The 26,155-nt window shown below is 54.4% G+C and overlaps 1 protein-coding gene across 9 annotated transcripts in view; it reads right to left on the bottom strand.

The window, feature by feature from the left end:
• Window positions 1-26,155, bottom strand: part of NCOA1 (nuclear receptor coactivator 1) — a 190,020-nt gene that overhangs the window by 9,189 nt on the left and 154,676 nt on the right. For 6 of the 9 annotated variants that reach the window (XM_074895419.1, XM_074895422.1, XM_074895418.1 and 3 more), the window contains 8 exons: window positions 25,096-25,191; window positions 23,867-24,007; window positions 22,858-23,005; window positions 20,627-21,974; window positions 14,323-14,506; window positions 10,834-11,022; window positions 7,340-7,466; window positions 2,481-2,649 (listed from right to left, as the gene is read on the bottom strand). In XM_074895419.1, coding sequence (XP_074751520.1) covers window positions 2,481-2,649; window positions 7,340-7,466; window positions 10,834-11,022; window positions 14,323-14,506; window positions 20,627-21,974; window positions 22,858-23,005; window positions 23,867-24,007; window positions 25,096-25,191 — 2,402 coding nt within the window. The remainder of the gene's footprint in view (window positions 1-2,480; window positions 2,650-7,339; window positions 7,467-10,833; window positions 11,023-14,322; window positions 14,507-20,626; window positions 21,975-22,857; window positions 23,006-23,866; window positions 24,008-25,095; window positions 25,192-26,155) is intronic. The other 3 variants (XM_074895423.1, XM_074895421.1, XM_074895426.1) reach the window with 2 other exon arrangements.

A 26,155-nucleotide genomic window follows, 5' to 3' on the forward strand; every position in this document is an offset into this window, starting at 1 on the left:
AGGCAGAGGGTGGGGTGTTTTGGGTCCCCATCTGCCCCAAGAGCACCCTGCACAGAGGCCATGTCCAAGGGTGGGAGCCAGGGGCCCCCAGGACGGGGAGAGCTCATGGGGAAGCCCGGCTGTACCTCACTGGCCAAACATCCCTTGCGAGGAGCCCAGGGCAGACGGGACCTTTTGGTCTACAGTACAGTCATTCCTCTACAAATGAGCCACATTACAGCCAGGGCATGATTTCCACATCAGCAAATCATGATAAGAAGATACTCTGTGCTGCTCTAGCTTGGCTCAGGCAGAGAAATTTGTTGTTTGAGCTATGAACCCACAGAGAAGGAACACCTTGGGAGCCAGAATCCTTAATCCGAGTCCTGGGGATTAACAGAAAGCGGCATTAAGAGAAACCACGCACACAACCCCCTGGCAAATGCCACTGCCTTTGGGATTTGGTTAGATGGTGCCCATTGAAGGACTGAGGCTTGCAGGCAGAGATGAGGATATGGGAATGGTGGTGGGGAAAGATACGTTGCTTAGGATCAGTTAAACTGGTGGTGGGGAAAAATAAATTTCTTAAGATAAATTCAGATGGAGTTTATATGGATACCAGGACATAAACCAGCAGCCTGTGATGACCAGAAACCACAGACCTGCTGAAATAAGGCTCTTTTCTCTCCCCAAACTACCCAGTTTCCAGCTGCCTCCTGATTAAACTGGGTGCAGGTATCTCCAGCACCTCAACCCACCACGTCTGTGGTAGCGCGGAGAAGGTGGTGGGTTTGGTGAAGTCAGGGGATGCCAACCCCCACCTGCCAAGAACACATCCTGGAGAGGAACTAGCGACATGTTTTGTTCCCAAAGATGCCTTTATGCTGACGAGTTGTTTCTCTAAAGATGTATTTCAAGCAAATATTTCATGGAATTATTCAAAATATTTCTGAGGTTCAAGCCAAAGCCATGGAAAAAGCCCAAGATTCCCATTAACGGAATGATCCCTGGATGAGAGCAAAGCTGGGTTGGGGTCCAAACATGAGATAATCCCCCCGAGCCAGGTGCTCCTCGGCAGGGGAAGTGCTGGATGGGCGTGGGGACGTTCGGCAGTGTCGGGTGCCATCCAAGGGCATCTCATGTGGCCGTCCGACACCGCTGGAGCCTGTCTGGTGCAGGAAGGGGTTGTTGGGGAGCTGTGCCAGCTGAGTCTGCAAAACCCTCCTGAAAACACTGAGCTGTTGCAGCTGCATCTTTGGCAAGAGCATCGCTGATCCTCTGTACCAGAGAGGCTGAACTCCCTACCCCTAACTTGCAAAAAAACTCCCAAAACCCAAAGGCAGGTGGTGATTTTGGAGGCACAGCCTTGAGAAAAGGGGATGTGGCAAATACCTGCCTCGGCAATCAATTCACTGACAGGTCCCCCAGATGGCTGATGAAAAGATAAACCCTCCCGGCAGCGCAGTGCAAGGCTGCAGAAAACGTGCTACCTCCGGGCTTAAACGGTGCAGGATCAGCCCCCGAGCACCCAGAGGGGTTTGCTCTGAGAAGCTTCTTTCTTTGTTAACAAACAGGACATCCCGTTTATTAACAGGCTTTTGATTGTGGTCCTTGTTTTGGAAAAAAAAATAAAAACCCCACGCGTGTGAGTGCTACGGGGCACGGAAAAAGAAACCACTGGACGATAAATCCCAAGCGATCCATCTCATTTTCCACACCCCTTGCTCGCTCCCCTGCAGCCAGCTTTCTGCCCCCCCGCCATGCCTTGTTATTTATGAAACCCTGGACCCTCCAGAGGCATCTGCCCCCACGGATATCTGCAAAAATGGAGCGTCCACTGGAGCTCAGCTGCAGAAACCAGGGCCCCAGCGCTATCCAAGTACGACAGCAGTACTAAATGCAAATCTCTTTTTTTTTTTTTTTTCTTTTCCAGTTTTTTTTCCCTGCGGTTCAACCCAAGACAGAAGGGCAGCTGCACTGTAAGTCAATCTTGATAGTAAGGGCTGCACGGTTTCATACCAATGAGGCCATTAGATATATTATTAGGTAGCACAACCCAGGCTCAGGAATCCCAGGCTGTGGGATTCCAGCTGGAAGGCTCCTCCGTGCCCTAATCCCCCCGTAAGGTGGGGAAGCAGGACAGCCTGCCAGCTCTCCCCCCCGGCTCCCTGTTACATGAGCTGCCCCGGGGCTGAAACCGCTCGGCCGCCTCTTTGCCAGGCTGCTGGTTCTCATGGGGGATCGTTTGAAAAGCGGAGAAGCGAGATATCCTATTTCATGGGGCCGTTCTCCAGCTTTTTTGGCGGGGGGGGGGGGGGGGGGGGGTAGAGAACGGCATGGTGTTATGTATCATCTCTGAATCTGATGCGCTCGTGTGTTCCCACTCACATCTGGCCTCCCGTTACCAGATGTTGGAAATCCTCCTCCACGCTCACGTCAAGCCTCAGCATCTGGCCCCGTATACGACCTCCAGTAAGTCCCAGGAGTGGTTCTCTTTTTACCTGAACCAGTTTGTCGATCCCCAGAGCTCGATCCAGCTCAGCCAGCTCCGTCTCGTCTTTGCCGCTGAGGAAGGAGACGAGCTGCTCGAGCAGGGCTTTCTCGTCGTTCCGACCCTCCGGCGTGGTGGGAGGACACAGGAGCTCGTCCAGCTGCGAGGTGATGCACTGGCTGCAGAGAGAAGGAGGCAAGAGGAGCCACGTTAAGGTTTATGAAGCAGGGAGGAGGCTGAGCTGGGAGATGCTGGAGCGACACAGCCCCTGCAGCCGTGGGGACTCGCTCCCACCCCGCCGCATCACGCGAACCCCACGGGCTGCAGCCTCGTGCCCCGGCTCCGACACCGCCTGAGCCCGCTCAAGCTCAAGCCCTGTACCAAAACCTGCTTGTGAGGATGAACCTCTCCACAAAACGAAGCCCAGCGGTGAGGTTTGGGAAGCAAAATTCAGTGCTTTTGCAGGCTTTGCTCCCACAGGCGTTTTGGGCAGGACAGCGGGAAGCAGAGCAAAACTCCTGCCGGCACGAAAGCGGGGAGGCTTGGACGGAGCCAGAGCAGCTGGAAGCAAACAGCTGAAGGCAAAGGGGAACCTTTGAGCTGCGAAAATAAGATTTCTGCAAAGCTCGCTCAATATTCTTTGGGAATAAGACTAATATGTAATGAGAGACATTCCAATGACGTGACTAATTGGAGTCAATTGGATTTGCCGGGTCTGACACGATGAAGAGAGCCGTGGCACATCACACTCGCAGAGAGGCACAAAGGCGAGGGCTCGAACATGCCAGCAGTTCCCAAGCAGCAGACATGTTTATCCTTTTAGCTCCAGATGAGGACCAGATGTACAGTACGGAACTGAAGCCAATCTGACCGAGACTGCTGCAGCCAACACACGCAGCCTAATCCAGGGAAAAGAAATACTCGGCATTGGGATTTCTGCAACGGCAGAGCGGGAGCAGAGAGGGAAGCGGGGAGACAGAGGTGAAGAGCAGGGCTCATTTCACTCCATAGCCAAGGTCCCTGCTACTTGCTGCTTGTATCAAACCCAGTTTTTCAGTGTCAAGGCCAAAGTTTGCCACACAGACACCATTCCCACAGAGGAAGGGGAGGACAGGCTGCTTCTCCACATTTACAGGCAGCTAGAGGAGAAATTCAGGTTGGCACCGCTTCTTCAGCCCACACACGGATGGCAAAGTTGGTTTATAGAGATCGTGGGGACAATGCAACCTTTACAGAGTAAATAAAACTTCAGCACATCCTTCTTGGCAGCCTTCTCCTGCAGCACCATGCCGTGGTGGGCTTCAGATGAGTCTCTGGGCAGGTAACGGTGGGACAGAGGAGATCCTGGACCTCGTGCATCATGTCCTGTCATATGGCTTCATGCTGCAAAGATTTTCTATCCCCTGCAACCCTTCAGGCTTTTTTTAAGGTGAAAACTCTGATTCTTCATGCAGTGAGGAGAAATTCCGCTACTTGCAGAGATGGGTGTCAAATGCTGCTTGAGGTCCCATAAAAATCTCCCTGGCGTGGCCTTCAAGCGCTGCTCCGAAAGGCTGCGGGTCTCCAGCCCTGCACAGATGTCCAAGAAACCTCAGACCTCTCAGATGGCACCGGCTGCCAGCGCTGAGGCAACCGGATCGGGCTCTGGGTGGCACGTTTGACCTTGGGGGATTAATGTGTGTGAGAACAGCAACCTGGACTTGGTTCGAGGAGCCTTGGAGCTGGCCCAAGGTGTCCCGCTTCCGCAGAAGAAGGGACAAGAGCACTCATGCTTGGGACATGACAGAGGGGATGTTGTAGCGTCCCACTTTATCAAGAGGCAAAGACAGGGGAGGATTTGGGGAATGGGAGGATTTAAAAAGCAAGCTCCTTTTCCCCAGGACACCTGGTGCTGGGAGATCTGGGCACCACCAGCTCCTTAAACAAGGCCAGGATGTCAGCCCATCTCCAGCCAGTGCGAACCTCCCAGCTGGGAAACCTTTAGAGCCTCCAAACCAGAAGCTTTGCTGGTTTGATCTTAGCTGAAATACATTTCTTGGTTCTGTAATATCTGCAGTCCCAAGGCTCCGACCGCGGGCTCGGCTGGGTGGACAGGCAGCTGCTGGGACCGTGGGCATCTCCCAGGATGAGCGGGTCCTCTGCAGCTGGAGCAGATCTACAGGTCTTGAGGACTGAAGTCCAGAGGCTTTTCCCCAGCAGAATCTCTCTTCTGGGCTGCAGCGGCAGCGGGGTTTTGCAGTTGATCACCATGCTGCTAGATGGAAGAGTTTACACCCCACCAAGATGCTGCCAAGGCAGGTCTCACCCACGATGCTCCATCAGACCTACGGTTACTGAAGATACAAGAGGGAACTGAGCCAGGAACCAGCTTCTTCCAGTGTCGCCTCTTCCCACCACCTCTGGCAGGAACCATCCACGCCCAGAGACCCTAATTCAGGAGGAACGGCGGCTCACCAGGACGAGCAGGCCTCTGCCTCTGCTCTCACTACCATCTCGGCGCCCCAGTCCGTGTGATGGCTCTGCCAGTGGCTCCCACCACATCCCCACCACGTGGGGAGCCCGACCTTGCTGCAGGGACCTGACGGCGCCGTGGGAAGTCCCCATCACACAGCATTGTTTTCCTTGCTTTCTCCCCCCTCAACGCTGAGAAAATCAAACACTGCCGTGTGAAACCCTGACCAGGCTGCAGTTTTAAAGTGTGGTTGAAACCATCGCTCTCCAAAGGCAGAGACTGTGTGAGATCTGTTACCTCCACATCTCAGCAGCCTTCGGGCAGATGCCGCCGCTCCACCGGTCCAACCTTCTCTCCTGGCACAGGGCTCTGCCCTGAAAACCACCCGAGGTGTTTTTCCCACCTGAGGACTCACGGGATGCTGTTGCCAAACGCTTCCCTCCTTGAGACCTGTGCAGAACCCAACCCTTCCACACCAGTCTGGGTCCTCACTCAACAATCCTGCTGCAAAGGGTGAGCCAGAAGAAAATCCAGCTCCCTTCCTCCCAGCTGCGCTGGCTGGGGAGACTGAGACCTCTACAGCCAGCCAGACTGACTCAGTGCTCAGAGCACAAGGCTGCCGAGTAAGGTAAGGTCATTTTTACCCCATAAGCACCATTTTAAGGAACATTCATAGCTTAAAAAACAGATTGATTTTTTCTAGCAGCTCTGCCCTTTGCCAGGTGTGCCCCAGGGATCTTATTCCAACAAAATAATGACACCAGCAAGGCTTAAAAGGGAAGTTATTTCCTTGCGGCAAGGGCTCGGGCTGATGTAAATGCTCAATTAAATGGGGATTTGTTTTATCTCCCAGCAATTTCAAGCAATGAGAGGCTAAGTCTTTACAGCAGAAGCCCAAGATCCAGTCGCAGCAGTGGAGACCACTTCAGCAACTCTCTTCTTGGGCTGAGCAAAGAGCTTTGAGAAATTAATCCAAATTTAGCCCCAAGAAAAATGTTTGGCTACTGTCCTGTTCAAATACAACTCTTACATGTGTCTGCTTCATGACTGGAAAACAAGAGGTTGTGCTCATCTGCTAAAGACTTTAATTAGTAGAGGAAATTCTGCCTCTCCACAAAGAGGGCTGGGCTTTGGCGGGAGGATCCGTGCAAAGCTCATCAGTGCTGGCTCCTAAACCAGGTACTTGGAGCCCTCCCTGGGCCAGGGGGAGGATTCACCTCCTGTCCACACCAAATCCATCTCCATGAGCACTGCTGCCAGCGCCGTTGCCTCAGCGAGGACTCTGGGGTGCCCCTTGCCCAGGAGAGCATCGACCGCTGAGCTCTGTCAGCAGGACTCATCACCCTTCTGACCTCCCATCCCAAAGTATCTGACCTACAGTCTTGTCCAACCCATGTATAGCCAAGGAGTGACGTCATAATTTGGGCAGGCGATGACCCCTTGGCTGCTCCGTGGGGCATGGACCCAAAAAAAGGTGGCTAGAGGACTGGAGGGGGTTATTTGACCTTGAATTAGAGCTGTAATAATTTCTGCCAAGCACGTGGGGACTGCAAAGAGCTGCAATCACGCGAAAACAAAAAACTGTCCCGTGGTTCTCCAGATCCCACCACTGCCCCTGGCAAGAAGGGATGCTGGAGACCACCAACCCAAACGTTGGCACTGGCAAGGGATAGTGGGGACTTCACAGAATCACAGAATTATCTCGGTTGGAAAAGACCTTGAAGATCATCCAGTCCAAGCATTAACCGCTTGCAGCATCCTTGGCTGTGCCACGGATATGCAGGATTATTCACAGAATCACAGAATCATCTTGGTTGGAAAAGACCTTGAAGATCACCCAGTCCAACCATGCACTCCACCCCAACTGTTCTCAACTCTAGAATGTCCCCAGTGTCCCTCCAATGTCACAGAATCTCAGAATCGTCTGGGTTGGAAAAGCCCTTGCAGCTCCCCCAGCCCAACCATGACCCTCCCCCTGACCGTTCCCAACTCCCCCAGATCCCTCAGCGCTGGCTCAGCCCGACTCTTCAACCCCTCCAGGGATCCCGGGGACTCCCCCCTGCCCTGGGCAGCCCATTCCAACGCCCAACAGCCCCTTCTGCACAGAAATCCTTCCTCAGAGCCAGTCTGATCGGGTCTAGGCATACCCTGGACGTCTCCCTTCAACCCACCTTCCTTGTCTACTCATGTGCTTGTCCCTAGAGAGGTAACAGATGTCCTCTCTCACATCGTAGCACCCTACACAACCCAAGTCCCAGCACTTTTACGGTACTGGCACCACCATACGGCGATGAGCAGTCGTGCTCATCCCAGCCTGCAAAGGAAGGCCACGTCTCTTTGACGTAGGCAGCTATTGCCAGGACATCTCAATGTTCTCCTGGGAGAGGGAGGGAAGCTGCCAGCCCGGCAGTACTTACTCTTCGGGTTTATTGAGCGCGCCTCGATTCATGGTTGCCATGCTGTTGTCCGTCCAGGGGATCTGCTCCCCCATTCCCGGCTGTCCAAACTGGTGATCCGGCACCCCCATCTCCAGCTCAGGCATTCCTGGGGGGAGAAAGAACGCAGGATGGGGGGAGAAAAGGTTAGTGCGTGGGCAAGACTTGGGTGATGCTGGGGAGGCTGAGCAAGCTCAGAGCAACGGGATGCCAACAGTGTGCTAAAACAACCCTAAAAGGGATGCCAAGGTTCACCATCTAGGCAATTTTTCAACCCAAAAGTTACAGGTATCAGGTGTGGTTTCCTAACTATTAATTATAAGCACGAGCTTCTCAGTGAAAGTCTATGCAAATACTGCACACACAGCAGATATATATGACCCTGCATACCCAGTACGTGCAAATGCTATTAAAATATTTCCATTTTCAGCACATTTCTAGCAAGATTTTCAAAATTTAGGCAACTTAGAGAGTTTCTTCTTGAAGGCAAATTGTTACTACTGAAGATTTTAGCTTAAAAAATAGCCCACACCCATTAGCATCTCCTGCCTCTCTTCTGGAGCAAAGTTAATTTGCCCAGGGAAAGAAGCCAATGCAATTAAATTAAGCTGTAGCAGAACTTGGAGCCCAAGCCTAGGACAGAGAGATTTATGAGCTTGGAGACTTTACGTCATCCCATTTGAAAGAGGAATTGGAATTGAAGATCAAACAGCATCTTGGCTAAACCATGGAGATCCAGGGAGATGGAAACCAGAGGGGAAAGCACATTTCTGGCTGGGGTGGCACCTCTGCCACATCAGGTTGCGCTATCGGGGGCCAGCCCTAGGCCAAACCCCCCGAGTTTCTAAGAGAAGTGCTGATGAAGGCAGTTGCTAAAGATGAAAATCTCTCTTCTTTTAACCAAGCTCAGCTTGTTCTCATTTTTTTCCCACCAAAATACGTTATTTCCTTGAAAACTTCTGGTTACTCGGTGCTTGGTGTCTTTGCTGTTGGCACAAGGAGCCACCAGCTTCACATGCCACCTGGACCATGGAGTTTGTTTTAAACAAGAGAAAAGAAGAGCCCTAAGAGGAGGGAAGAGACGGAGGTCCAGCTCGGGGGTGCTCGGCACCTACCAGCACGGTGGCTCCTGCCAAGCACTTCTCTATTCCTCAAGATTTCTTAAAAAAAGCCTTAAGGTTGCTTGGCAACAGGCGGATCCCGGTGGTGCCAGCGGCAGCCGCAGCAGCTCCAGCCAGGCCAGGGAGGTTCATGGCACAGTCGTGGTGCAGCCTGTCCTCAGTCCTTCCTTGGCTTGCCCCAAAATTGAATTGTCCCCAGGTTCACTGATGCTGACTTGTGCAAAGCATCTGACACTGTCCAGCACGACATCCTTGTCTCTGAATTGGAGAGACGTGGATCTGACGGATGGAGCACTCGGTGGATCAGGAATTGGCTGGGTGGCTGCCCTCAGAGAGTTGCAGTCAACAGCTCGATGTCCCAGTGGAGAGCAGTGACAAGCAGTGCTCCTCAGGGGTCGGGACCAGTGCTGTTCAACATCTTTGTTGGCGACGTGGACAGTGGGATCAAGGCACCCTCAGCAAGTTCATCCACGACCCCAGGCTGTGTGGGGTGGTGACACACTGGAGGGAAGGGATGTGACACCCAGAGGGACCTGGACAGGCTGGAGAGGTGGGATTGTGTGAACCTCATGGAGTTCAACAAGGCCAAGTGCAAGGTCCTGCCCATGGGTCAGGGCAATCCCAAGCACGAATCCAGGCTGGGTGAGGAGTGGACTGAGAGCAGCCCCAAGGAGAAGGACTTGGGGGTGCTGGTGGATGAGAAGTTCAACATGACCCATCAACATGTGCTCGCAGCCCAGAAAGCCAACCATGTCCTAGGCTGCACCCAGAGCAGGGTGGGCAGCAGGGCGAGGGGGGGGATTCTCCCCCTCTGCTCTGCACTTGCATGGGGCAAAAGGAGGCCGTGAAGATGCTCGGGGGCTGGAGCAGACAGGCTGAGAGAGTTGGGGGGTTCAGCTGGAGGAAAGAAGGCTCCAGGGAGACCTTAGAGCGGCCCCCCAGGGCTGAAAGGGGCTGCAAGAAGGGGGGGGGATAGGACAAGGAGGAGTTTTAAACTGACAGAGGGGAGATTTAGATGAGATCTAAGGCAGAAATTGTTCCCTGTGAGGGGCGTGAGGCCCTGGCACAGGCTGCCCAGAGAAGCTGTGGCTGCCCCCTCCCTGGAAGGGTTCAAGGCCAGGTTGGACGGGGCTTTGGGCAACCTGGGCTGGTGGAAGGTGGCCCTGCCCGGGGCAGGGGGGTAGCACTGGATGGGCTTTAAGGTCCCTTCCAACCCAAACCACTCTGTGGTTCTGTGATGGTGGATTTTGCCAAGCAGAGCATCATTTACCAGTGGCTCATTTATCGGGGGGGTGGGTGACCCTCCTCGAGGCAGCCAGACCCAGTTATGGATTAAGGGGTATCAGGGCAGGATGTAAAATAATCATACTCTATAGCTGCAGCTGCTACGATGACACAACGTGCTGGGCTGATTTCTGCCTCCTCTCCTGGAGGGGACTCAGAGGACGATGAAAGCTCCTGGGTGCTGCTCTCCTTCTCAAGAGAAACTGCCCAAACCCTGAGCTTCACGTGAGGGAAGAGGGACCGGTTGTGTCCAGGGCTCTCCAGAGCTGCAACGAGTCCCGGCCACGCGCATCACGCATCCACAGGCTGGTGGGGAGTGTGGCAGTGCCACGCCACAAGCGGGGCCAGAGCTGTGCTCCAAGGCAAATGGTGTGGGAGATGCAGGGCTGAGGCTCTCCTGGAGCCTGGCCACCAGCAGAGAGGGCAGCGGCTGAATCCAGCAGCTCTACTAGTCCCATGCTACCACCGTGAGAAGGTGAGATCTGGGTTATTTGGTTTCTGCACCTACAGTCAAGCCGTTGTGCAGCCCCAGCGCATGGTGGCAAGCAAGGTCACTATTCCAGGTCATGTTCAGCACCTCCTGACACATCAAGGGAGGTGGAGAAGGGCAGAAGCAGCATCCACAGCCCTCTGGAGCCCAGGCTGCTGAAATGGCTCACGGCCAGCTCTGCGGTGTGTTGCTGTCGGTGATTTCAGCAAGGTGAGGTGAGACTGTTGCTTCTGCAGCTTTTCTCCCAACACACCACCCGTGCTCCAGGTCTTGTGGAGATTAAGCTTTGCCCAGTGCCAGGGGAGCCTGAGCCACTGTCACTGCTCAGGTGAAGGGATGCAGCCTCCTCCGACTGCCTCCCCGGGAATGAGGACAGACAGACGGGCTTTGTCTGAAACTAAACTGATGTGAAAAGAGAGAAAGGAATAAGCACAGTTGGAAGCTCGCTGCTTGTGAAAAGCTGCGGGTGACCAGCGATGCTTGAGCTCCACCCCACAATGCCTCTTCTCCCCCGGGACACCCTGGAACACTGCGTCACCTGGAGAAGGTGGAGAGGAGCCGATTCCTGCGGCTGTACCTACCTGTGTCGGGGGGGAAGGGGTTTGGCGCGGGCACCGTGCCCCTGCCCTGCTGGGCCGGCCCGCGGGTGTGCGGGCTGCTGCCGTTGCTCGCGGGACAGGGAACCGGCCTCAGCTGTGTGGGCTCCAGGGGGTCGCAGAACTCAAAGGGGGCACGGCCAGCCTGCACGCTTTGCCCACTGTTCATCGCTGCTGATTCATCACATTATACACACACAAATTAAAAAAAAAAAAAAGAAAATAAAAGAATCACAAGTGAGATCTCTTCCCAAGGCTCGTTGCGAGATCACCACTGCTCAGAAAAATCCCAGAGTCACTCAGGCTGGAAAAGCCCCTCGGGATCATCGAGTCCAACCCTCAGCCCGACTCTACAAAGTTCTCCCCTACCCCACATCCCCCACAGCTCATCTTATGCTAGTTTACGCCTGGCAGCTAGAGGGGAGCCTCAGCAGCGATGCTCCCCATGCTGGCTTCCTGCCTGTGCAGCTCTCATCTATCACCTGCTGGCTTTAAATCAATTAAAAGGATGTTGTTAGGCCTTGCATCATTCTAGTTTTTATTTAGGTAGGGTTTTTTTTTTTGTTTTTGCAAGTTCAGCTGCAGTTTGCCATCAGGGAGCACGTCTCAAATGCTCACGTTGAGCTGAAAAATGAATGTAAGAGGCAGTCTTGCAAGCGGGTGGCCACCAGCTGTGGCTCTTGGCAACCCCTCTCACAGCCAGCAGCACCTCTAAATCCTCAGGGACAGGTTTAGGGGTGCACTGCTGTCACCCCAGCATGAGTTCAACCCGACGGCAGCACCTTCAGCGAGGCTGGTGGTGGATCTCCTCGGCGGTAACGGCGATTTGAGATGCTGTAACCCAGGAGGGAGGCAGTTGGCATTTCAAGCCCTCGCACTGCAGTCCCTGTCAGACTGTGCTCACCCTCCTCCCCACTCTAACTTGGATGCAGGATTCCCTTTCCTCCCAAGGCAATAAGCCCCACTCTTGATTATCACAGAACCATCTGGGTAGGAAAAGCCCTTGCAGCTCCCCCAGCCCAACCATGACCCTCCCCCTGACCGTTCCCAACTCCCCCAGATCCCTCAGCGCTGGCTCAGCCCGACTCTTCAACCCCTCCAGGGATCCCAGGGACTCCCCCCTGCCCTGGGCAGCCCATTCCAACGCCCAACAGCCCCTTCTGCACAGAAATCCTTCCTCAGAGCCAGCCTGACCCTGCCCTGGGCAGCTTGAGGCCATTCCCTCGGGGCCTGGCGCTGGGGCCTTGGCTCCAGAGACTCATCCCCCCTCTCTGCCCCCTCCTGGCAGGGAGTTGCAGAGGGCCAGGAGGTCTCCCCTCAGCCTCCTCTGCTCCAGACTGAACCCCCCCAGTTCCCCCAGCCGCTCCCCAGCAGACCTGTGCTCCAGACCCTGCCCCAGCTCCGTTGCCCTTCTCTGGCCACGCTCGAGTCATTCAATGGCCTTTTTGGGGTGAGGGGCCCAAAACTGAACCCAGGAATCGAGGGGCGGCCTCCCCAGTGCCGAGCCCAGGGCTCAGATCCCTTCCCTGGCCCTGCTGGCCACGCCAGTGCTGACACAAGCCAGGATGCCGTTGCCCTCCTTGGCCCCCTGGGCACACTCTGGCTCATTCTCACCCCCCCCCAGTCCCTCTCTGACCGGCAGCTCTCCAGCCACTCCTCCCCAGGCCTGTAGCCCTGCCGGGGGCTGTTGCTGAGGAACAGATCCCAGCATTTGGCCTTGGTGAAACTCCCACAGTTTACCCTGGACCGAGTGTCCCTGCTGCTGAAGGTACCAACCAGCTCAGCCCTGGGACATGTTTCTTAGCAAGGAACGATCAGGCCTGAGCAATGAATGATGAATCCAGCTGGGAGGGGAGGGCTGACAGCTCCTTTTCACTTCCCAGACGTTTTCCTGACGGAGGGGAGGCACAGCACCGCTCCCCGATGCCTCTGGGCCCAGCACAGCCATCACTTACCGCCCTTCCAGCATCCCCCCCTCCACCCTGTACATCCTCTGGTAGGTGATACTCCAATTTATGAAACCCCAAACTCTTCCCCTGTGATTTCTCTCAGGCAGGATGACATTTCAGCCCACAGCACTTTGCTCCAGAACCTGCCTGCAGCTCACAGAGGGTTTTTTTGGGGATTAGAGACCTACAAGCCATTGCTCAGTGGCGCTGCCCTCAGAGGGTCCCCCCTGAGAGCCCACTGCAAACGCAGCCTCCCAGGTGGGCTTCCCCTCACTTTATGGCACAAACTTGCCCGCGCTCACACCACCACGTTGCTTTTCCTTCTGCTACGATGCTCTCACCCTTTTAAAGGCTCCACTTGTGCAACCTGAGTCATCCGAAAATATCCCAGCCCTGCCTGCCAGAGCTGCCTCACGGGCTTCTTGCTAGGCTGGGATCCAAAACCTCCTCATCGCCATTTGCTGAGTAAGTAACAGGACAATTACTCCTCCCTGGGTAGGATGTGGACCAGCAGCTAACTGGTTTATACTGGGCCCTGTCCTGCTGCTCATTCTTCCTTCCCTCTGTTCTGAAAGCTGCACTTCAGCATTCAAGACTCGGTGTGATTTGCAGCAGCAGCAATATGGGGGATGCAACAGATAATTATATCTATAAAAAATCAAGCATGGGATGGGAAAAGCCCCACGGGGCCAGACTGGGCTCTGGCAGGTTGCCCCAGGGATGCCGTGGTACTGAAGGGGCAAGTGAGCATCCCCTTGTGCCACGGGGCTTGGGCTGGCACGGGGGACGTGCATCGTGGCAAGCGAGCAGCGTGGGCTCCAGTCAAGGACACTGCGATGGCACGAGCCCCTGAGTGCAGTTATTTGGGTAAATTTATGCTGCAATCAGTAAAAGCTTGCTTTCCCCATGGTGGGTGAGGGCGGTTTGCTGGGCACAGCTGTGCCTCTGTTACAGCCCAGCCCGGAGAAGCCCACCCTGAGAAGCCACAGCTTAAGCCTCCAGCCACGGAGTTCACGTTGCTATGTAACACCCTGAATTTATTATTTGTCTGCAGGCTCATTCAGGAGAGAAATCCTAACTTTTTCTTCGGTAAAACTGCTCGCTTTGGAGAAAAGTTGGGTTGGTTTGTTTTTTTTTTTTGTGGTACCTAGAAAAAGGTCCTGATGCTCCACCTGAGCAGATCAAGTTTCAAAGCGCTGTCTGGAAGCGACAGCATTGCTTTGAAACCTCCAACAGCTCTGGTTGAACCTGCCTGCTCCCCTGGGACACAGCACACATCTCGGGGGGACTGTAGCCCATCCTCTTCCTCACACCACGGCTGTTGCAGGGGGGACTGTGAGGCTCACAGCCACCAGCCTTGCACCAGCCTGCAAAGCCCAGGGTCTCCCCAGAGCATCACCATGGCTGGATGCGGGATGGTGGTACCCCAGCAAAGCCGGTGATGGAGGGGACCCTCCCCTCCCACCCCCCGGCAGGGATCGGGTTTGGGGGTGAGCACCGGCGTTCCCCGGGGTCGGACACGTACGGTTGAGTCCCGTGGGGGCTCTGGCAGCGGTGCTGGGCTGCAGGGGGGCTGCCAGCATCTCTGGTTTGACGGTGACGCCAGCCACACCGCTCTCGCTTCTCTCCGGTCCACACAAGCTGGGCAGCTGAGCCGCCTTCTCCAGCGAGGGCAGGAGCTGGTCCAGCTGCTCCAGTTCGGCAGCAAACTAAGAAAAAAAAAAAAAATAAAAAAATCACAGGTTGAGTGATTCAGCCCAAACACAGCGAGACCGAGTGCTGCTTTCACAGGGACACAGCCCCCCTCGACGCTGCTCCCCACATCCCTTTGCTTGCCAAAACACCAAGCATCTCACATGGATAGAGAACTGGTCCTGCATCCCTCTGCCTGGCAGGATGCAGACCCTGGGGGGACAAGGACTGTCCCCCGCCATGCACAGGTCCCCACTCCACAGCCCAGTCCTTGGCGGCAGCTTCAAGATGCTCGTGCACTGCAATTAGCATAATTATTAATGGTATATATAACCTCCAGCTATTTAAAATGGGAGATAATTAGCTTTGGTAATATATGCTTATGCTGAAATGATAATAATAAAAAATGGTCTTTTCTAAGAAACAGAAGTGACTTTTTGGAACAAGTGTCCAAAACTGATGCCGGCCTCGGGCATGTAATTACCCTCAATGGGGTAGTAAAATATAATTCAGTTTTTCCAGCCTTCATCATGGCTAAGAGTGGAAGAATAGACATTTAGCCCAGGGACTCAAATAAATGGGAAAGTTACTGGGAAAAGGATTTGCACCAGTGGCTGTAATAGTGGCGCTATAAAGCAGCAGGTTGGGATTAAAGGGGCTGAGATAAATGAGCTTTGGCTAAAAAGAAAAATATCTCAAGGGAAGCTTTAAAATCTGAGGATGCATACTGCTCCCAAAGAGCCACCCCTCGGCGTTAGGGAAAGCCTGGCCATTAACATGGGGTAATTAATAGACAACTTGATAGCACTAGGGAAAATCTTTGCATTGGTTAGAGGGAATGAAGCTCCAGTCTGGAGAAGATGGAGAAATCTGGCAGGAACTGGGGTCCTGGCTTTGATGAGAGGCTTTGCCATCAGCTGAGACACGAGGCTGCAGCCGACGCCCTGGTCTGTGATAAATAGCCAGGAGGCTGCTGGCTTTGGGCATCCCTGAGATGCCTCTGCCCTTCCCTGGCTGAGAGAGCAGCGTCCAAGACCTCTGACCAAGATGACAGCTTTGTCCTTTGCCAGAAGAAATCATGGGAAATTTCTCCCTAAATCCTAGCTGGAAATATTTCATAGCTCCGATAAAATCCTCCAAACTGGTGGCAAGCTCAGTCACCACTGCAGCCTCTTCCAGTTTCACCTCCACGGTGCACAGGTGGCACATCACAAGGACAAGGCCCAGGGTGGCCACGGGAAGCTCCACCTTGGGATAGACCCTCCAGGGATGGTGCCTCCTGGAAATCATAAACCCAGACCCCGCTCACGCTCCCCACCAAGGCAGAGATTTCCTTCTTGACCTTCACTGCTCTTTTTTCCCCCTTTCCTACAGTCTCACGGTAGCCCCTGAGTAGATGAATTGGTATTTTTAATACACATGACAGGGCACGTGCTTGCTTTTCCTTTACAGTGGCATTTTATGAATTAAATGATGTTTAGACAACAGTGATGATGAAAAGTGCACTGCAAGCAACAGGCATCAATATTACAATTTATAACAGACTAACCAGTCTTTTTCTTTTCCCACATAGCCCTTCCATCAAATCCTAACCCCAGAGCACTGAGAAGCAGAACAGACCCCTAAACCCAGGGTCACAGAGATAATTAAATGCAGCAAATTCAACTCCTGCAGCAGAAGTTTTCACATCTCAACTCCTCCAAATAACGTAATTTCTCAACCAAGGAGAATTTCTTTAAAGCTCAAGCTTGCAAAACAAAAGAGAACTAAAGCAAACGGGAGACAACCACAATACAGCAGAAATACATCTCAACTCCATCTCCTCCTGCAGGGAGGTCATTTTGGAGGCAGAGGAAGAAGAAGGGCACAGAGGCAGCTGTGGGCCTCCAAAACAGACGTTAAGTGGAGATAAAATGAGCAGTGAAGTTCTGGCGTTGCTCGTTGGGCATGTGAAGAGGTTGGAAGATGGAGAGGTGGGAATGAAGGACATGTGGCAGGAGCAGGGTGCCCATCAGTTGTTTGCTGAAGCACCCAAACTTGCACTTGGAATCTTCGCCCACTTTAATGGGTATTTTATTTCTCCTCCATGTCTAGAAAACACATGGAGCTGGAAGGCTGGAGCAGCTCAGGCTATCCAGTCTTGCTCAGAGAAGGCTCAGATCTCCACGACCTATTTCTGCCCCCAAATGGGTGAGAAAAAATACGGCACGAGGGATGGAGGCTCAGGGTGGCTGAACATTTCCAAACAGCCTCTTCTTCGCCAAACCTCCAGCTCCCGGCAGAACCAAGGTTCCAAACCCAGAGCCAACCAAAAGGCAAACCAAGGGACAGCATCTCTGCCCTTCATCCCTCATCCAGCGGGCTCACGGGATTCCTCATGCGGGAAATCAGCCCGCTGAGGTGGGCAGAGACAATTCCAGGTGGTGCCCACCTGGCAAACCAGGGACATCTTTCACTAGATCGGGGCTCCAAGCCCCGTTCAACCTGACCTTGAAGCCTTCCAACAATGAGGCATCCATGCCTCCTCTCTGGAGTCCACTGTCCATGCGTGGTGGAGCACTCTCAGGCCCAGGCCCATAACAGAATCATCTGGGTTGGAAAAGCACCTGAAGCTCCTCCAGCCCAACCATGACCCTCCCCCTGACCGTTCCCAACTCCTCCAGATCCCTCAGCGCTGGCTCAGCCCGACTCTTCAACCCCTCCAGGGATCCCGGGGACTCCCCCCTGCCCTGGGCAGCCCATTCCAACGCCCAACAGCCCCTTCTGCACAGAAATCCTTCCTCAGAGCCAGCCTGACCCTGCCCTGGGCAGCTTGAGGCCATTCCCTCGGGGCCTGGCGCTGGCGCCTTGGCTCCAGAGACTCATCCCCCCTTTCTGCCCCCTCCTGGCAGGGAGTTGCAGAGGGCCAGGAGGTCTCCCCTCAGCCTCCTCTGCTCCAGACTGAACCCCCCCAGTTCCCCCAGCCGCTCCCCAGCAGACCTGTGCTCCAGACCCTGCCCCAGCTCCGTTGCCCTTCTCTGGCCACGCTCGAGTCATTCAATGGCCTTTTTGGGGTGAGGGGCCCAAAACTGAACCCAGGAATCGAGGGGTGGCCTCCCCAGTGCCGAGCCCAGGGCTCAGATCCCTTCCCTGTCCCTGCTGGCCACGCCAGTGCTGACACAAGCCAGGATGCCGTTGCCCTCCTTGGCCCCCTGGGCACACTCTGGCTCATTCTCAACCCCCCCAGTCCCTCTCTGACCGGCAGCTCTCCAGCCACTCCTCCCCAGGCCTGTAGCCCTGCTGGGGGTTGTTGTGTCCTGCTCCCCAGCATCACGCTCAAGGGCAGATACAAGACAATTTGACCCGAAGAAAAGTTTCCTCTTCCCTTCGCTGAAGTTCTGCTCGTGCTTTGAAGCACAAGGGTGAAGAGCTCTTCCAAAATCTTGCTTATACTTTTCTTTTTTTTTTTTTTTTTTAACGCTTGTAATTCCTGTTAGCTCTTTCCCAAGCCTTACCCAAATATTTTTTGTTCTCACCCCACGAATAGGTGGCTCTAAGCAAACCTGGGGCATTTCCTTAGGATAAATCCAGAAAGGAAGTAATTCCTTCGAGGCTGAAGGCAAGCTGCAGAGCCTGCCCCATAGTTAAGTGTTGTTCCTAATTGACATTTTGATTCTTAAAATAATCACACATGAAAAAAAAAAAAATCTAGCAAGTGGTAGATTAAGTGGTAGACTTTATTTGAAATGGCAGCTCACCCTCCCCACACCACAGCAAAGAAGTCTGTAACAGAAAACACGTGGAAATGAAACTGTGCTTAGCTGCTGAGCAGTGAAGGGTTGTTCACTCCTCGGAAAATACATTTTAAGGCTCTGCAAACCCTCTCCAGCCTCTTTTATTAACTCTTTGGAAGCACTCGTTACAGTTCAATGTATAATCCTGATGCTCTCCAGCTGCCTGGGGAGGGATACTTGGAACTGAAAAGCCACGAAGGAGCCTAAAAAATGCTCAGCTGCTTCCAACAGAGCAGGAGAGGGGTTTATAAACACATCCAGGCTCGAGTCCTCCAAGCTCTGTGCGTCTGTTCGCAAGCAGAGCACAATTAGCTAGCACAGCCTCGTTTAATTAATAGGGCTTTCTGCCCTTTCTGAAGGATGGAGTCCCTGGAACCATCACTGGTGGTCAGCACAGAGCCTGCCTGCGTCCCTGACCCACAAGTGAATCCTGCACATGGATTTCTGGGAGTCCAGGCAAGCAAAGCTCTTCCCCTGCCTCAGTATTTTGCCTTAGTTCAGCTACAAATGCGCACCCTGACGTGCTCCGGGAAAGGAGACTGGGGTGGCTCCGTCCCAAGAGCATCTCCCAGGAGGACGCTGGGCCTTCTGCTGGAGCAGCTGGTGGGTACCTGCCTCTATGGCGGGTTCCCTGCCTGCCCACAAGCTCCCACGTGCCTCCCAAAATAAACATGTTCTGCCTTGGGTCTTCCTCCTCCGGAGGCGCGTTAATCTAGATGGATCTCAAAGGGAGATGATGGGGCAGGATGGACCATCCAGACAATGGTGACACCAGGGAAATACATTATAGAAAGAGATAAGGAGTTCAAAGAATCACGGAATCACAGAATCATTCAGGTTGGAAAAACCCCTTGGGATCATCGAGTCCAACAATCAGCCCGATCCCCCCACAGCTCATCCCAACGGCCCTGAAACCCCCCCAGGGATGGGGACTCCCCCCTCCCTGGGCAGCCTGTGCCACTCTCGGACCACTCTTGCTGGGAAACATTTTCTCCTCCTGCCCAGCCTGAGCCTCCCCTGGGGCAGTTTCCAGCCGTTCCCTCTTGTCCTGTCCCTGATCCCCTGGGAGCAGAGCCCAGCCCCAGCCTCTCTGCAATGTCCTGTCAGGAGCTGCAGAGAGGGATGAGGGCTCCCCTCAGCCTCCTCCTCCTCACACTGAACACTCCCAGCTCCTGCCCTGCCTCCTCACAGGATTGATTCTCCAGCCCTTCCCCAGCCTCGTTGCCCTCCTCTGCCCTCGCTCCAGCCCCTCCAGATCTCTCTGGGATTGAGGTGCCCAAACCTGGACACAACCTCCAGGTGTGGCCTCACCAGTGCCGAGCACAGGGGGACTGTCACCTCCCTGCTCCTGCTGCTCACACCAGTTCCAATCCAAGCCAGGAGGCCGTTGGCTTTCTTGGCCCCCGGGCACGCTGCTGGCTCCTGTTCAGCTGCCTGTCAGTGAGAACCCCCAGACCCTTCTCTCCCAGACAGCTCCAGCCACCCCTCCCCGAGCCTGTAGCCATGCAGGGGGTGGTTGCGGATTCCTGCTCGCCTACAGGATAACCGCCCGCGACTCCCAGGCCCACTGAGCCTTTAACCTTATTAAGAGACTTATTGTGCGTTTGTCAGCCGAGGCTCTCCGAGCGCTCTGTTATTCATCCCGTATCTCCAAACGCCTCTTTTGCAGCAGTCAGTAAGCAGGCGATCAGCCCTGCTCTTCATGTCAGCCACTCTCTTCTCTTTGCTTAAAAAGGATTAAGCAGCTTTATCCATGTTACCATCTCCCCTGGCTTTCAAAAATAAGAAATCTCTTCTATTCATAGCTGCGTGTAATGAATATTTATACACCCAAATCTCTATTGCAGAGATCTGTCACTGGATTATTCAATTTAATAATACTTTTAGGATAACTAAAAGGCCCATATAATTGCTAATCTCAGTGAACAGGAAGGCAAGGGATTGAAAATTCCCTGCGACACGAGTCCTAAATGTGACCAGAGATGCAGAATTAAGAACCCTTTTTGCACGGCAACACACAAGTGGTCTTCTTCTCACTCAAGCCCACCACCTGCTGCGATGTGCCAGGCTTCTTTTTTATTTTTATACACCTCAGTAAAGTTTCTCCCTTCCCTTCCCACCACTGCCTTGAAGATCTGAGCTGCCAAAACGTGAAGCAGCTGGACAAACGGGGATAGGACTGGTGCTGGAGAAGTTGGCACCAGCGCAGAAGGTTGCAGCAAGCCACAGGACATCTCCCCACCCTTCTCCCAGCCCCACCACCTTGCTGCGGAGGAAGCACGCCAATAGGTTTGGGGGAAATGCCCCCAGAACATGATTTGTTGAGAATATCCCACCAGCACAGATGCAGATGGGTCAACTCACCTGGCCCTGCGTCTCCAGCTTGACCTCCTCCGCGGCAGGAGGTTTGGCGAGCGGCACCGGGGCCGTGTTACAGGGCTCCATCTGCTCCGTCTTCTCCACCTTCACCTTCACATCATCCAGGCTCAGTGCCGGGGCTGCAGCAAGCTCCTTCTCATCCTTGTCCAGCAGATAGCGTAGGAGCTGGTGATCCTTCACATCTTTCTTCTTCAGCGCGTCCGGCTCCAGTTTGATGTCCGGGGTGCCCGGTAGCTGGTTCTGAGCCGTGGGGGTGGTGGCGGTGTTGGGGGTGTTCTCCTTCTTCTCATGCTCCATGGCCAGCGTTGTGATATCGGAAGGGCTGCCCTCCTGAAGGAGTCTATGCAAAATCTTGTGCCGCTCGGTCAGCGAGCTATGGGAGGAAGGGCAGGTGCTGCTGGGAGGGTTGCCAGAGGCCAAGGTGCCAGCGGTGCCCGCGCAGGCTAACGAATCCTTGCAGCTCGTGTCCGCATCGGCGTGTCGAAGCTGCTGCTCCGCTGTGGTGGCCAAGAGCTGAACCAGCTTATGGCTGGTGGCTTGGGAGCACTTGCTGTCCCCTCCCTCTGCGAGCCTGTCGCCGGCGTGCAGCATGCCCGAGTCCAGCGGTTTGCCATCCCCCGAGCCGCCGTCCGACTGGATCATCTCGCTGAGGATGGAGGCGATCTCTTTGCTGTCCTTGGACTCGGCTTTCATGGGCTGCATGGCGAGGCGGCCGGGCGAGCTCTGCGAGCTGAGCTGTCTCAGCGCGGGGGGCGGCGTGGAGTAGCCCACCGGCGTGCTGGGACCTTCGGTCAGGCCCTGCATAGAGTTTAGGGGGGCACTGGGAAAGGATCTGGTGGCAGCAGTGCCACAGCCACCCCCGCCGCCGCTGTTGGCCATGCCCACGGGGGAGTGCATGGTGGGCACCGGGGGGGAGAAGGGATTGCTGGGCACTCTGGGTCTGGGCACCAGCCCCGGGCTGACCCGATGCCTTGGAGACATGAACTGTGGTGGGGTAATCCCTGGACTATTCATGGGGGAGCTATTGAGGTTCAAAGTGTGGTTACTGTTCTGGGGACCAGCTTGTCCCTGGCTTAAGGCAACGTTGGCTCCTATCTGGTTTCCAGGTGAACATCCGAAGCTGGTTTGGCTGGTGCTGGAGTTGCTGTTGTGGAGGCCGGCGCCTGGCTGCTGGTTCACGGTGGTGGCCAACATGCTGCCGTTGGAGGGGGGGATGGAGGGTGGCAGGGCCATGCCTTGCCCCGGGGAGATGCTGGGGTTCAGCGAGGGGCTGACCCGGGGAAGGGACATGGCGGAGTTAGTGTTCTCTGGGGGTGAGAGCATGCCGTGATCCCTGCGGGTGATGAAAAAGAGAGGAAAAGTCACAAGAGGCTTTGCCCAAACCTTTAGCGTCACTCAGGCAGCTCCTGCCCCCCACCCATGCTGCAGAGCTCTGAGGCCTGGAGAGCAGCAGCTCACAAGCTCTGGTAGTCTCAAACTTCCCCGCTCCACCAGCACTCCCGGATCCATTTCACAGAATCCCAGAATCACTCAGGCTGGAAAAGCCCCTCGGCATCATCGAGTCCAACCCTCAGCCCGACTCTACAAAGTTCTCCCCTACCCCACATCCCCCACAGCTCATCCCAACGGCCCTGAAACCCCCCCAGGGATGGGGACTCCCCCCTCCCTGGGCAGCCTGTTCCACTCTCGGACCACTCTTGCTGTAGCATTTCAGTAGCACAGAGGGAGTGCAGCAGCTTTAGCATCTCTCCAGAAACGAGACGTGGCTCAGGATTGCAGCTCACCAGTCAAACCCTGAAGGCATCACCTTCTGTAGATCTTATGTTCCCACACAGCTGGAGGAGGACCATTTCCCTCCACTCCAGCCCCCTCGCATTTCTCCAGCACAGCCCACGCCCAGAGCCTCCCCTCTCCCTGTCCTGCCAGTTTGTCAGAGCCTCTCCCTCCCCAAATATTTTAAGTTCTCCAGGGCAAGGCAGAAATGTGAAGCACATCTATAAACCTCCACCTGAACTCCCAGGGCCACCTCTTACCAAAACAAGAATAATCAAGAGCAACAGAGCTGCCAGCACGCTGGTTTTCAGCCTCAGATTCCCCACGGAGATCCCACACCTCCCAACAAATCACCAGTGGATCCCCCTTTCACTGGAGGGAATGGTCACTTTGATCCCTGGATCGCCCAGCCAGGCGCTGGTAGTGGCGGGGTGGGGACGTACCTGTCGATGACGTGGATGCCCATGATGAAGGGCTGCATCTCCGGGCTGGAGGGGTAGCAGAGCTTACACTTGGTGTGGGCACTGAGCACCGTCCCGTCGCTCAGGGTGAATCGGTATGAGGGGCTGAAGGCTGTGCCACGTGTCATCACTGAGGGAAACAACCAGAAACACATCAATCTCCTGAGAAACCTGAGACAGAACCCGCCACACCCTACAAGCACCAGGGGGAGGATGGAGGGAGAGGGAGAACCTGCCTGGGACAACCACCTTCCCAGCGAACAAAACCACATGCTAACCCTGTAGACCCAAAAAATAAAAGGAGTAAAAATAACTGTGGTGGCGCAGAAATCCTCCCGGCTGCTTCTTCAGCTCCAAACCCATGTCCTGCAGTGGGTAAATCTAAATCCATCCAGCACTGTCCTTGTGTGCTCAGAGCTTCTGAAGGAGCCGTCACTCAACCATCAGTGCACAACGCACAAGCTGATGAAGCCCAGCCAGGCTGGGAAGGTGCAGCAGGACGCTGCTGCTGCAACCCTGGCAGAGTTACAGCTCTCCAGAGACTGAGCGACCTCCTGCTCCTACGTCCCTGCCTTCCCCACATCCCTGTTGTGAGCATCGTTGCCGACACAGCAAAGACACCCACGAAAGAGCTGACAGAGCAAAGATGTTCACGGAAGAGCTTCCGCTTCTTCTGCTTAGACACTGGGGACGGCGTTTGTGGACAGCCCAGGAAAAAAAAAAAAACAAACAACAAATTAAAATGATCATATTTATCTCCAATTTGTCTCAATTCTGTATTTCTTGAAAGGTGAAAGGGAACCTCCCAGCTGGAGGAGCTCCTACAGCATTACTCAGTCCTTTCCTCTCTCTCTTTGGCACTCTGTGATTATTATTGCAGCATTTATTTTTCCACAAAGCATTTATCCAGCAAGGACTGTGCCCAGGCTTCTCCTTGCAGCTCCTGCTGCTCGGCAGGAGAGCGCGCCAGTGAGGAAGAGGAGCCTGTTACCTTCTTGAAAGAGCTGTTTGGCGTAAGATGGCTCTCTGCCCTGCGGCTGGAAGAAAGCGTAGATGCATTTCCGCACCAAATCCTCCCAGCCCGTCCTGCCGGCGGCTCTCAGGGAGCTGGTGTCAATGGAGATGATTTTACCTGAGCGGGGAGAGAGAAGCCACGTTACTCAAGCTCAGCATGAGAAGACCCTCAGCATAAAGAGGTCCATAAATAAATGGTGGATAAATGAAGCCATGTTCTATTTGTGCCAGGCAGCAGTGGCAGGAACACACAGGGAGAGGTCGATCTGGAAGGAGGTGGAGGTTCAAAAAGTTTGCTCTGGAGCACACACCAAGCTCTACGCACACCTTGGCCAGCAGAAGGGGACGTGAAACTCAACAAGAAACACCTTTGTGCCAGGGGACCCTCACTGCTCCAGGGCTGGGAACCCCAGATTCACACCCTCACCCAGTGGGACACCCTGACAGCCACGTCACCCACATCCAAGGGTCCTCCAAGCAGGACCTGCTTTCTCCCTCGACGGGAAACACCAGGCAGCTTTGCCGGCTGTTTTACAGCCATGGGCAGGGAGCAGCGAGCAGAGAAAACATTCATTAAGGGTTTTCAGGCTGCTGGGAAGTCCAGGGTGATGATTAACTACCAGAAAGAAGGTCACCAGAATGACTAGAAAGCAGTATCTGGCCGAGATAAAACCCAAATCTGGAAGTTGGTGACGGTTTCATTCCCATCAATCAGCAACCTCAACAGCCCCCTGTCCTGGGACAGAGTTAATTTTCTTCCTAGTAGAGGATTCACTTTTGGATTCAGTGTGAGAATAACGCTGATAACACATGGATGGTTTAGTTGTTGCTAAGTAGCACTTAAGTGAAGGATTTTTCAGTTTCCCAGCGAGGAGGTGCACAAGGAGCTGGGAGGGAGCACAGCCTGGAGAGCTGACCCCAACTAGCCAAAGGGCTACTCCATACCACAGAGCATCATGTCTAGTATATAAACTGGGGCCAGTTGGCTGGGAGGGGCCAAGCACTGCTGGGGCATCAGTCAGCGGGTGGTGAGCAACTGCCTTGGGCATCTCTTGTCTTTGATTTCTCTTTCTGTTATACTCCTTTTCATTATAATTATTACACTGGGCACATGCTCAAGGGTCCTGCACTGCACTGCTGGCCTCTGATCTTCAGGGATAACAAATCCTCTGGAGCCAGGACTCCCCGGCATCGCTGGGCCGTTACCTGTGGTGTCTTGCTTGGTCACGAAGGATTCGGAAGGGGTGACGGCTGCCGATCGAGGTAATCGTCTCGCGATGCATATCAGACACGACTGGAAATCTGGGAGGCGGAGAAGGCACCGAGAACATGAAAATCAGACGTTACAACCACCTCTTGCATTTTAAAAAATTTAATTAAAATATCACCACTGGGCTTGATTGCCACGTCCTGCCCTGGAAGTGTTTACCCTGAGCAATCCTCAGGCCCTTCAAAACAAATAGGCTCTGTCTAAATTCTATAAAATTTGCTGGAAAAGAGGTTTCCAGTGCTTGGAGAAATTAATTGTAAAGGCTTCTCAGATCTGGCAGTATCGTACAATAAAAGTCAGCACTAAAAGCCAGCAACTGTCGGCTTCAGGCAAAGTATTTGGTCATAAAATACTGTAATTTATTCCTTCCAGTCATGATCTCCTGTGTAAACCACAATGGATTAATCCAGCTAATGCACTGGAAAATAATAGCTGGGACACCGAAAGGAGAGTTAGGGCACTTGCAGGAAAGCAACGGTCCCCACGGTACCGAGGGAACCCTGCCTGTCCCGAGTCCCCAGGCAGAGATCTGCCTGCAGGCAGCCAGGTCAGCCCAAAAACCCGCGGGCAGCACTGTGGTCTGGCAGCGGTGAAGGTACAAGGTGGGGTGTCAGGCACCCACATCACTCGCTGGGAAGGTGCTGCAGCCTTGGCTTCGGTGGGTAATAAAATATTGCTCCTTCCTTAAGGAATATTGGCTGCAAGCAACCCTGGAGGCAGTTCTGGGGGGCTGGGGAAGCAGATGGCTGGAGGGCATCGGCTTGAGGGCAAGAGGGAATGAGAAGCTGCAGCAAAATTCAGGCATCTCCCCCACTGTCTTCTCTGTGCCAGGCACTGGCTGTACCCAGCCGGGAACAACCAGCCCCACCAGGCAGCGCTGCGGGGGGATGGCTGCTCCTCCTCCGGCCTGCACTGCCATCTCCACCTCAGTCCTCCTGCCTGCCCTGGCCTCCACCTTGGTCCTCCTCCTCCTGCCTGCATTGCTGTCCCTACTCT

This window comes from Athene noctua, chromosome 1, assembly GCF_965140245.1.
Source record: "Athene noctua chromosome 1, bAthNoc1.hap1.1, whole genome shotgun sequence".
Classification (NCBI taxonomy): domain Eukaryota; kingdom Metazoa; phylum Chordata; class Aves; order Strigiformes; family Strigidae; genus Athene; species Athene noctua.